The 13,029-nt window shown below is 40.5% G+C and overlaps 1 protein-coding gene across 1 annotated transcript; it reads left to right on the top strand.

The window, feature by feature from the left end:
• The first annotated feature begins 938 nt into the window (after positions 1 to 938).
• LOC142931957 (NXPE family member 3-like) lies at positions 939 to 9,054 on the top strand. The gene is made up of 6 exons (XM_076076120.1): positions 939 to 2,303; positions 2,947 to 3,390; positions 4,437 to 4,735; positions 7,194 to 7,264; positions 8,215 to 8,418; positions 8,501 to 9,054. The coding sequence occupies exons 1-6, from the start codon at positions 2,202 to 2,204 to the stop codon at positions 9,052 to 9,054; spliced, it is 1,674 nt and encodes a 557-aa protein (XP_075932235.1). The 5' UTR covers positions 939 to 2,201.
• The last annotated feature ends 3,975 nt before the right edge of the window (positions 9,055 to 13,029 follow it).

Raw genomic sequence — 13,029 nt, 5'->3', positions numbered from 1 at the left:
ACATTGGACCTCAAGCAACTTGGATTGTGTGCCTCTCCACTCTGCCTCCAGACTCTGGACCTAATGAAATGCAAAATTTACTTTCATCTGAAAAGAGGACTTTGGACCACTTTGGACCACTGAGCAACAGTCCTTTTTCTCCTTAGTCCAGGTAACTTAGCCCAGGTAAAACGCTTCTGACGTTGTCTCTGGTTCAGGAGCTTAGCTGTAAGCCATAATCATCAAAATTAAAAGAAATAAACGCTTGAAATATATCACCCTGTGTGTAATGAATCTATATAATATATGGGTTTCACTTTTTGAATTGAATTACTGAAATAAATTAACTTTTCGATGATATTCTAATTCTTTGAGATGCACCTGTATGTTAAATAGAAGCATGCACTAAAGAGAATATTATGCTGCAGTTTTTAGACACTAAAAAACATCCATGTCAGAGGCACAAAACATAAAAGCATGCAGAGTATTTGAAATACATAAATCAGTCAGACACAGCTAAACAACAATAAAAGACAAGCATGCAGGTAGATGAGGGTCGACTGGCAATTTCAAGACAGACAGACAGGTGACAACAGACAGATCGAGGGAAAGTTCAACACGGACAGAGAAGCAGTTACATTCTAGTGCTGACAGAGTTGGGTACTAACTTACCATTTATTTAATTGAGCTTTAAATTAACTGTATGTTTGTAGTTCTCTAATGGACACTGGTTTGACCAAATCACTGATACTTTAATGTCACTTGGAATCGTCACCAGAAAGAGAATTTGACAGCACCTGTCAAAAGTGATTTTGGTCACACTACATTATAACAGTAAAGTTATTGAATATTATTTTCAATAAATATTCACTAAAATTAATCAAAATCATATTTTTTTCAAGATAACACTTGTAGTACAACAAAGAGGAGCCCATTGATGTGTGAAGTGATTTTGGTTACATTACATTGCATGACAGCGAAGCTATTGAATATTGTTGTTGTAGGTATTTTCCGCATTGCACTTTGCAGACGGTCCCTGCGCACTCGTCTCGCAGCCTGCTGCTCATTGAGACCAATGCCGATTGTCCAGCTCGGAGGAGTCCGTAAGACGGCCCGTTTTAATTAAATTAAGGTTGTAGCTTGTTGTCTACCTCACTACGGTTACAGGGAGGTATCGTTTGTATTTTAGCAACGTTTCGTTAACGATTTATTGAACCGGGAAGTCCGAATCTGTCAATATCTTTCTAACTTTACCTAAGTGCCTTACTTCACATTATCTCTATCTTTGTGGTGATGTGTGTATTGTGTTAATGCCGCGATGCTCTGAACCATCGAGACATGAGGTAAAACATTCAGTATGCTGAGCTGTCATTATCATGTTTAATTGTGATTGCCACAGCTGTTTCAGAGCTATGCAAGGCCTCAGATGGTAAAAATGCACCACTCCCACAGGTGTGTGCGCTCCATTGTTGTGGTTAGTTTCTATGGTGCCCAACTGATCCAGATGTTGCCTACATTACAGGTTTTTTGGGTCGTTGTTTTTTTTGTCACCTGACATCTTTTGCGATATCTCATCTAACTAGCGAGATCTCGTAAATGTACTGCTCTTTTTTCTTTTTCTTCAACAGTTGATTTTTTTTCTTCTTCTCCATGTCCCCTCCGCAAGATCCTTTTCGGGAACACATACAATCAATACTGCAGTTATTAGTCATAGTAATCATGAAAAAGAACTGAAAATAAAATTTGTCCAGATTTGAACAACTGTAGAACAACTACAAAACTGTAGTTAGCAGAAAGACACGAGCACCTCTGATCTGTATCATGAGAGTGAAAACAGATATTTGTTTGAAGGGTTACTTTGCAGAGTGTGATGTGGATTACAAAGGACTGAATGATGTTGCAAAGTGTACATGATAGAATGGATCATGTTGAACAGCAAGAGAGGGGATGCTGTCTTTGGTTGTGGCCTTGGTTGACGGATGATCAATCAAAGGAGTTTCCTGGGTGACTGGATTTAGTTTGGTCCTAAAGATTGAAAGCTGAACATGTCACACTATTAGTATAGAGAGGGAGGATTTCACAACTGGGTTCAGATTTAAACAAGTTCTTCATTCACAAGTTCTATTCTTCAGCATTACAAGGTGTCAATAACCATTTGTTTTTTTAATATATATTTTCTCAATCCAGTAACTGATGCTGAAGGTGAAGACTAATCACTGATCATGAAGGCCACATTTTGTACAAGAAGGGAGATCTTTGTCCTCTTCCTCTTTCTGACTGTCTTTGTCTTAATCTTTGTGCTACGTCACATGGACATTCTGGAGGTGAGAAACTGGTTTTAGTGGGATTGTGTGAAGGGTGGACCCTGTTTGAAATGTTGAATATTAGTCAGGTTTTTGGAAATTGTTTTAAAATGTGTGTTTTAATGGTCTTCATTAATGGTCTTCAATTGTATTTTCCCTCTCAATCCTGCACCTTGACTTGATGACAGCAGCAGCTCCTGTAGTTAAAGGGCAAAGCTGGCAGTATTCTATACTTTAGACCAAACCTCCATGTGTTACAACCCACTGGTTCCCATTCGTTCTTACTGAGACATACATCTTAACAAAAGGGTCAGAAGTATATCGTTTTAAAAAAGCCCCATGAAAGTTTTTGTAACAGGTTCTATTTTCTGCCTTTTTTTTGCATCTGTCAGAGTTGTATCTCTGACTGAATATCCCAAAACATGAATTTCAGTGAACAAAACCTTGAAATCACACACCAAAAACAATCTTTGAATTTAACTTTCACTTTCTTGCCTTGTGTAAAACAGAAAGCAAGAGTATCTTGAAACTTTCCCCCTGGGTTAATGTTAGGAACAGTTGGTAACAACCCCAAAAAATTATTAAATTCTTCGCCATTTTACTCTTTTTTTCAGTGCATATGCTTGATGTATCTTTGACACCATCTCTCTCAACCCATTGCCAGTTTCAGCCTAAATTCAACTCCACCATCATCATGCCGAGAGTCTCCACTCACCCGAACGAGATTCGCAGCTTCTGCACCTTCCAGCCACTGTCCCCTGAGGACGCTCTGGAGGAATATCTCATACTAGACTCCACTGCTTGGCCTGAAACTCCACTTTTGTCAGCTCCTATTTCCCTGGAGCAGACCAGTGATCCAGCCCACAGCACCTTCACCATTCTACCAGGGAGGAAAGGGGGACAGTGGCATGTTGGGGATCAGCTGGAGGTCATGATACAAATCTCTGACTTCCAGGGTCGTCCCAAGAAGTCTGGGGGGGACTTCCTACTCGCCAGTCTGCACAACCGGAAGCTTGAAGCAGGTGTGGCTGGGCAAGTGGTGGATCATCTGAATGGGAGCTACTCTGCTGTATTCTCTTTGCTCTGGGAAGGAGACGCACAGGTTGAGGTGATGCTAAAACCATGATGTTTAATGTAATGGTATTGTAAGTGTTTTTAATATCATAATTCATTGTTCACGAAGCCCTGCCCTAACTGTTGCTATGCCTGTTAACTTCCACTTCTCGCACAGCACATATGCAGTTTGTTCAGCTGACAGATTTACGACTCAAAATCTCAGTCATTACAGACTCTTTAATTTCAGACTGAAGCAGGTTCTCATGATTGTAGATTTTTTTTCATCAGCAAACTGTCACTAGCAGATTTATTTAACTGTAGCTACCTAGTTAGTCCTAGTGTTATAATTATGATTAAAAAATGCTAACATAATCTTGTTTGGCTGATGTGGATGGTGCACATAACGTCTCAGATATCAAGATTGGCTGGAGTTTTAAATCCAATGAAACAGCACTGCCAACGTTAATTTAGTCTCGAACAGCAGCAGCCAGGAGGCTCACACATATTGGGGAAATACTACACAGTAGATGTGCTAGTTCTGAAGGTAACTTTATAAAATACATTTTTACCTAACCTCTACATACTCCTTGGTGTTGGAAGTAAGGCTAGGTTATTATGTCATGTTGGTTGTCAGGTTATGAAGGTAGCCAGTTGGTCAGATGTTCATGCTAAAACTAGCAGATTACATGAAAGCAGACAAACAGAATTAATTCCCTTGATTTATAGAACTGTTTTTCTTGTGTTTTTTAGTTTTGAACAAGTTCAAAAAAGGACAACTCCCTCTCTAAACATGCAGAGTATCTCTCCTGCTATAGTCCCATGCACACCACTTCAACATGTTTAGAGCTTGACAGACCTGCCATGCCTAGGTACTGTTGCTAAGCTTTGATTGGACAATTGTTGTTCAGGGAAGGGTTTAAATGAATAGACAATTCTCCAGAGATTATGGTCTGATGTCAATCTGGTGCAGAATTTGAAGACATGAATCTTTATAAATGTGACGTGTGAAGCTTCAAGCAGTATGCAATGTATTTGTCTGTATTGATATGACTGACCATGATTGGACTTGGTGAAAACTCTGGTTCTCTATCCCATCAGGTGACTCTGGTTCACCCTAGTGAAGCCATCTCAGTTCTGAAAAGGCTGAACAGAGAACAGCCCAATAGGATTTACTACAAGAGCCTCTTCAGCTCAGGCTCACTCTCTGAAACCACCCTCTGTAACGTCTGCCTATGGCCAACCCAGCAGCCGCTGTGCAACTACACTGACCTCCGTACAGGCGAGCCGTGGTTCTGCTACAAGCCAAAGAACCTGAGCTGTGATGCCAGGATCAACCACTACGAAGCAGGATACAAAGAAAAGGTCCTCAATTCCAATGAGGAGAAGCTCTTTCAAAGGTGAGGGAGCAGAGAGACTGGAATTTTGTGTGACTTCTAAATATGCAGATCCAGTGTTACCTTTGTATCTCCTTGGTGGAATGTTTCAGAAGTTTGTAACTACATGCGGTTAAGATTGAATATAAAGATGTTTTAAAGGTAATGCAAATCAAATCAAACAAACCAGTCTGAATCATACTAGTTGACCTTAATTTGGAACATTAGATAGTATTTGCCTTGATTCATTTTTGTTTTATTGTAAATTCATTGTGATGTCATATTATTTTGGATGTAGTCTTTTCATAAACTTTAAGATGCACACTTATTATTTTTTTGCCACTTGGGAGCAGCACAACAAGTGGATATGGCTAAAATGTGAGCAAACACTGGCCTATTTAATACCAGTTGACATGGAGACACATTAGCATTCATTTGCAGTTGTGTCTAATATTTCTTCTCCTTTTAGCTGTATTTTGGTCTTCACCGACGAGGGGGAAATATCTGCCTTAATCTAAATGTGGCGCTATGTTCAACCTGCTAGTCGCTAACATTGTCTGTCTGCTGTTTAGTGGTTGTAGTGCACAATTGCCCTTCACTCAGCGGGCAACTGTGGCTAAGTGGAGAGCAGGATTGTCCTTCGATCAGAGAATAGGCGGTTCGATCCCCAGCTCCACTAGTCGCATGTCGGTGTGTCCTTGAGCACGACATACCTTTAGTAGCTAGCATAGCATATGTCCTAACCTGAGTTAATCATGTGCTAAAGTACTCTGCTGTTGTTAGCTCCACACGTTTTAATCTACAAATGTAACATTTTAGAAATGCATATCTCCTTCCAACCTCTCTGGGCAACGAGTTTCACTATTACACAACGTTTAACCATGACTAGCTCCAAATCAACAAAACTAGCCTGAAAATGAAGTAAATCTCAAGGCAAGGCAAGGCAAGTTTATTTGTATAGCACATTTCAACAACAAGGTAATTCAAAGTGCTTCACATAAAACCATTAAAAGCATCAAAACATAAGGCAAAAGAAAAGGAGATTTAAAAACAATTAAGAACATACATTGAAACAATAAAAACAGTGTAAGAAGTAAAATACAGTAGTAAAATGCAGAAATGCAGAAAATTGATTAATATATTAATTGAATCTGGTTCAATTAATTAAAGGCAGCATCAAACAAGAAAAGTCTTCAATCTTGATTTAAAGGAGCTGAGGGTCTCAGCAGACCTGCAGCTTTCTGGGACTTTGTTCCAGATATGTGGAGCAGAAAAACTGAACGCTGCTTCTCTATGTTTAGTTCTGACTCTGGGAACAGAAAGTAGACCAGTCCGAGACGACCTAAGGGGTCGGGATGGTTCATAAGGTAGCAGCAGATCAGAGATGTATTTTGGCCCTAAACCATTCAGTGCTTTATAAACCAACAGCAGGATTTTAAAGTCAATTCTTTGTTTGACAGGAAGCCAGTGCAAAGACCTCAGAACTGGAGTAATGTGATCCACCCTCCTGGTCTTAGTGAGGACTCGAGCTGCAGCGTTCTGAATCAGCTGCAGCTTTCTGACAGACTTTTTACAGAGACCTGTAAACACACCGTTACAGTAGTCCAGTCTGCTGAAGATAAATGCATGGACAAGTTTTTCCAAATCCTGTTGAGACATAAGTCCTCTAATCCTTGATATATTCTTCAGGTGATAGTAGGCTGATTTTGTAATTGTCTTCATATGGCTGTTCAGGTTGAGGTCTGAATCCATAACTACACCCAGATTTCTGCATGTAGATGTTGAACAGAAGAGGCCCCAGTATTGAACCTTGGGGAACACCACATGTCATTTTAGTCAGCTCTGATGTGTAATTAGCTACAGACACAAAGTATTCTCGGTCCTTCAAGTAGGATTCAAACCAGTTAAGTGCTGTGCCAGAATGTCCCACCCAGATTTTTAGTCTTTCTAGTAGTATGTCATGGTCGACCGTGTCGAATGCAGCACTGAGATTAAGTAATACTAACACTGAACCAAAGCTACACTTTGATTGACCAGTGTGCGTTAGATTGGCAGGACTAACCAACGGGTCAATTGGTTAATCAGCTTTCCGGCATGAAAGAGCTGCATCCATAAAATATGTTGATGAGAACGGTGAGACTCAACCAAAACAATTTAGTTTGCCGGACGTCAAACTATGAAATGCTAAAACGTTGTGTAGATAGTAATCATTATCTCTGGGTTCATCACTGTGAAGCACCTTCAACGTGATACAGTTATTGGACCCATTACTTTTGTGAACATTTGAATTTGTGCCATTACATTTAAAAAGTAAGTTTTGTGTGATCTTGAATGAACTTTCTAGCAGTTGATTCCCATTTGTGTTTGAGTGCTTGATTTTTCTAGTTTGGTTAAATTATTTTAAATGTTTGCCCTCCTTTTGTATCTATGTCCTGAATGTTGAAGTGTTTTTAAGAGATATATTATGTGTGCTTTTCTTCAGCGATGTTAACATGAAAGTCTACATTCGGGCTTCAGGACCTGCTAGTGTCACCGTGTTGCCACAAAAAGAAGGTAAAGCATGATATTGAATTTTAATTTATCACTGTTACTGCCACAACTACCTATAACAATAATTCAAAACAAAATATGTTTCAGACAATGGTCCTCATGCAAGAACCACTTACAAACAGATTTGTTCTTTAGTGGCTTGTATGAATTTATTTTTAACAGTTGTCCAGAACTGTCATAACAGTCAATATTGAGTCTGAAATACCTGTATAAATTACACTTAATAATTATGTTTACATTTTACTCTGCGATTTCAAATTATAGGCTAATATAGTTCTAAATGCATTCATACAGCCTAACTTCATCATCATTCATTTGTACTGGCTTTTGATGCTATTGTGTAACTCCAATATCTACAGTATATGACCATTTCATACTGCAAAACAAGTTAAATAGTTTGACCCCTTTCCGTTGCAGTCATCAATGGTGAGACATTTTTCATATGGAACCATTTTTTCTTTATTTCAGTGACAGTGCGACCCTCAGGTGACACGGCAATAACATTTATTGTATCCCATCCCTTGATTTTAGCAGGTCCTTTGCTGTTAAAAAATAGAGACTTTTCTTTATGGATCTCTGAATGCAGGACTTCAATATAGGACATATATGGTATTATTGGGGTTACTTATAATTCTCTTGAATGCCCACTCATTTAAGCATAAGTGGCATTCATCATGTTTACGCTGGTCATTGACACGGTTATCTGAAGTTAGGAGTGTTTGCTGAATCTGTTGTGGTACACTCGTACGAGTTTACCATACGAAGAAAACATATGAGAAAGTTCAGGAAAAAGCGTACTACATTCTTCTGGGTAGCATTCTCCTCAGCTGATAGCAGTGTTTATAGTCTCTCAGGAGTAAGGATAGTACTTGAGAGGTTCATACAATCACTTTATACTTTGGTTTTGTTTTTTCATGGGGTAACCCCACCCATATTCTTTAACTTCCTCTCAGGTCAACCACAGGTGAAGAGCAGCACTGTGACATCTGGACCCTCTGGTTATTACTACCAGGGTGTGTGGCGAGCACTAGGTGGCACCACAGTCCGCGAATTCAGCACGCCTGCCATCAGTCAGTGTCTGAAAGGCAAGGTGGTCCACATGTATGGAGACTCCACCATGAGGCAGTGGTATGCATTCCTCAGCACAACTCTACCAGGTAACTGATCCACACGGATTTCTGGCAACAGATGATTTTGTTCCCACTGCAGCTAAATGTGTTCCCCCTGTCATACTTTCAGGTCTTGAGGAGTTTGACCTGCACAACCCGAGGATAACTGGACCTCTCATGTCCTTGGACTATGCAAACGACATCTTGGTGACGTTCCGCTCCCATGGTCCTCCTATCTATTTTCCCCCAATGGAAACTAGAGTGCTTCATTACATTGCTAATGAGCTAGAGGGCTTAATCAGAGAACCCAACATTGTCGTAGTTATTACCATCTGGGCTCACTTCGGACCTTTCCCCATGGAGATCTACATCCGGCGGCTGCAGAGCATCCGCAGGGCGGTGGTGCGGCTGCTGGACACGACTCCAGGCACGCTGGTCGTCATCCGGACAGGGAACCCCAAAGCTTTGACGTTAGATGTGACGATTAACTATAGCGACTGGTTCTCGCTGCAGCATGATAAGGTGCTTAGAGCCATGTTCAAAGGACTGAATGTCCATCTGATTGATGCCTGGGAAATGACCCTAGCCCACCACCTGCCGCATGACCTCCACCCACCACCTCCCATTATTAGGAATATGATAAACCATCTATTGTCCTACATATGTCCTCAAAATGGCAGCTAGATGTTTGTGTCTTGGGGGAGAGGAATGCGGATTTAAGCACACATTGAGTTTACATGTTATCTCTGTGTTTCCACCAAGTTCTGCATTATTCCAACTCTCCCGTGACATCACAATAATCCAGGTGCTGTGCAAGGTAACAGCTAGCCTAGCTATGTTGAAAGGTAACAGCTAGCCTAGCTATGTTGAAAGGTAACAAAATCCATCTTCCAGCACTTCTTAAGCCCACAAATTAACACTGTATATCTCTTTTTGAGTACAGCCAACTTTAAATTCTTTCTGACCGTGACTTTAACAAAACCTGTATATCTGGCTCACTATAACATATACTCCAGATACTGTTGTTATCCAGCAGAGTGATTCCCTTGTTTTTCGAAATGTATAATAAACGCCTTAACATTAATCTATACCCTTACCTTAACAGCCATATATTTATAAAAGTCTCCCTCAAGAAAAATGAATGTGTTTTATGGCTCAAAAGAACAGAAAACAAGATTATTTTCATAATGTAACAGTAATATTTTTACATGATGTCAACTTTTGATATTAAGTTTATAAGGGTATTGATGCCACACATTGTTTACAGAAAAGTCCTCATGTAGTAATAAAGTGTAGCTACTCATTGTTAATCAATTGGTGTGATTTTCTATTAGGAATTTAAAAGAAATAGACAAATCAAGGGTTCTGCAAACAAATATCTTTAATGAATATATATGTACTTATATTCAGGTGTTAATGATAATGGAATTAATGCACTTAGCCTGTATGTGGAATTTCATTAATAAAATCAGTCAAACCTCAATGATGACGTCATATACCATATATCCTGGAAATGTGAACAGTAGGCTCGGTATCTTAAAAAGCGAACTGTTTTTCACATATAAAAGAGTAATTTTGCTTAAATGTAATGCCATCCTTGATGTGGGACTAGAAAAGCCAGTATGAAGTTAAATGTGGGTTGGGTCCTCTCACGCAGACTTGATCATCCTTCTGGGGGCCGTCAGGGAGTAAGGCGCATGAGTTTTCTAGGTTTGCCAGTAGAGGCCTGAAGCCCAATCGACGTGTTCACCACTAGGATGCCAGTCTCTGTTCAGAGCCGCAGCGGCTGTACCACCAACCGCCACCGTCTGAAGAGGTACAATCCATTTGATCAATGTCACCAACGATGCATGGGGAGCAGCCGTCGCTGCCGCGATCGACGGTGCTGAAGCCGAAGCCATTCTGGTCAATGCCTGAATAGGCACCACGGATGGCATCACCTGTGGACAAAGTTGGAAACCGTTGAAGCAAGTTTAGAATTCAGAGGGTGCCTTTTGAAATGCAACGTGTGTGGAACAGTTGCCACTGTGACCACATGTGGCAGTTACAAGATGAGTAGAGAGGAGACAGTGAACCTTTTCAGCATTGCCAGTTAGACTTAAGTTTGCCAAAATTAGTTAACGTTTGCCACCATAAGCTACTGGTCATACCAGGCCAAGTAAGGATGGAGAAGTAAAACCCCTCAGGGTAGATTGGGGTGCATTTGATTACTTCTGAATTCCACTTTTGAAAGAGGAAATTGTTATTTCCCTCTTTCAAAAGTTATATTGACTCGCTTTAAAGCTGCCATAGCATTTTATTATGTGTAGACCAACCCTTCAAAGAGAGCTTAGACAGAGTTTGTGCTGAAAGCAGATGGTGGAAGAAGGCATAGGGGAAATAGTGGGAAGTAACAAGTTGAATATGTCGGAAACCTGATTGAGAAAATAGGTTTTCAGGGTCTTTAAATTCAAGAAAGCCAGAAAAAATGATGATCTCACAGTTCATAAAGTAATACAATTATAATAGAAAATTGCTTCTTAAGCAAGGCCGGTGGATTTTAGACTTTCAGAAATGGGTTGTAGATAAACCTGGTCCAGGTATGGTGTAACACAATTCAAAAAAGCCATTAAGAACTCCATCGAGCCAACAGTCCTTAACATCCCATGAAAGTCACCTGAAATGGCGGGAGGGGCGGAGATGGTAATCTACACCTGGCATGTATCCGAACGACCTCCAAAACTCACGGTGTGCGCAGCCTTTTCGGACATAGTGTATTCTAAGCAATATCTATGTCGCACTCATCAGAAAAAAAAGTGCCCGCGTGGCTCTCTGAGGAGAGCGAGGCCCAGATACGTATAGCACTTCCACTTCCTGACACCCTCAGAGGTAAGACAACAAATGCAGGTGCAGGTATCTGGGCCACACGCTGCACTATGCAATAACAAGTTTCAGCTGAGTGCCTACAACAAGCATACAGAGACTTGCTGTGGAAGTCCTTTAGGTGGCTGCAGGGCTGGTGTGGTGGGGAGTGTTTAATGTTTCCATCATGTCGGAGTGTGCTTGTAACACTTGAATGTGTCAGAAGATGCAGAAGATGCAGTTGCATGAAACAGCCAGAGGATAAATAGAATATCTTTCCGTATCCTCTTGATGTAAACGGCACAGCAACATCTTCTAACCCTGTACCGAAGAGTTCAAAGCTTCATCAAAACGTTGACATTCAAATTCGAAATCAACTTTTTTTTTTTCTAACAGCAGCACCATAAATTACATTTGTATAACCACAATAACACTGTGGTATATTGACCATAATCATTTTATATGGTTGTAATAAGCTTTTTGGACCTCCGTGAACACGGCCTTTTTCTAAGTGTTGTAGTGTGCATGCGCAGTAACGACAGCAGGTATCATGACCGAATAAAGTGAACTAACGCCACCTCCGCGTCTGCCTCGTCAATATACTACGAACACAAAATGTATTTGGGCTCGAACACTATTATTAGAAATGACTGCCTTCTTCCCCTATGGTAGATACAACATGATTACATGCTCTCCAGGATGCCCTTCCATTGGAGAGAACGTGATGAAGTGCCCTCCAGGGTACTTTCTTCGGGCTGGTGCCCCACCGCGTGCAGCTGTTGGGGCCCTTTATATTTTTTAGTCCCTGCACCTCAGACAGCCTTAGTCCGCCACTGGGTTTGAATGTCAAAAAATGACATTTGCTAAAGCCCTAGTTAAAGATGCTCTTTAATAAGGAAAACAAGTAAAATTATAAACACCAAAACATTCATGTTCAGGATTTTAAACTCAGTTTTAATACCAATTTATATGATACCTGAAGTTCCTCGGTACCCGTTTGAAATTTGCCACATTTGGGCATTGCAAATGCCTCTGCCACCAACCGGGCTGTAATACTCAACGAGAAAATGTCAAACGGCCAGGTCTGAATGTTGCTAAAAAGCAAGGGGTTGCAGTTTTTTTGACAGACAGGAAAATTATTTCAGACAACAACGTGCTATTTCCTGTCAGCGGCCAGTGACATACGGACAAAGTTATGTCAGGGGAAATCTTTACATTTTCTTACTGCTTATCTAGACTTTCCCTGCTTGGTTCATGACTGTGAGGATCTGTGGCAGCCAACCGGAAAGAATGTATCCCTTAATCTTATTAATCTTATAACAATAAATAAGGGGAGGAAAAGTATTTTTCACTTTGGCAAGTAAAAACTTTGAATATTTCAGAATTAGTAAGCGATTTATAGAATCTGAATCCAGTATGAAATCTCATTAGGATTAGCTTTCATTGAGGCGGACACAGAGTGTTAAGTGGCAGTTTGATAATCATGCACAAGCTGTAGGTGCAACCGGAAAATCCTAAATTGAACTCATTGACGTTACAGGTGCAGCCAGACGACAATAGTAAAGCAAGAGGCAAACCTGTTGTGGCACATTTGTAAATGCTGTGTATGTACGTGGAGAGCAATGTACAGCCGGAGTCAAATTCCTTGTATGCGTAGGCGTACATGGCCAATACAGCTGATTCTGATTCTGATGTTTCTATGACCATATGAAATCTAAAGTAGTTCCACTGTACATTGCTGTACCGGGAAAGGCACCTCTAATTATATATCGTATACACATTCAAAATGACCTCATCATTTATATGAACTGCATACAT

The sequence above is a fragment of the Anarhichas minor genome, unplaced genomic scaffold, assembly GCF_050575085.1.
Source record: "Anarhichas minor isolate MPS153535 unplaced genomic scaffold, ASM5057508v1 ptg000055l, whole genome shotgun sequence".
Lineage (NCBI taxonomy): Eukaryota > Metazoa > Chordata > Actinopteri > Perciformes > Anarhichadidae > Anarhichas > Anarhichas minor.
The sequence above is the reverse complement of the archived record's forward strand: the minus strand, read 5'-3'. Positions and strand labels throughout refer to the sequence as shown.

Coding starts and splice junctions, on each gene's coding strand:
- LOC142931957 (XM_076076120.1), top strand. CDS start 2,202: ATGAAGGCCACATTTTGTACAAGAAGGGAGATCTTTGTCCTCTTCCTC. Junction 2,304..2,946: donor GTCACATGGACATTCTGGAG/GTGAGAAACTGG, acceptor ACCCATTGCCAG/TTTCAGCCTAAATTCAACTC. Junction 7,265..8,214: donor CGTGTTGCCACAAAAAGAAG/GTAAAGCATGAT, acceptor ACTTCCTCTCAG/GTCAACCACAGGTGAAGAGC.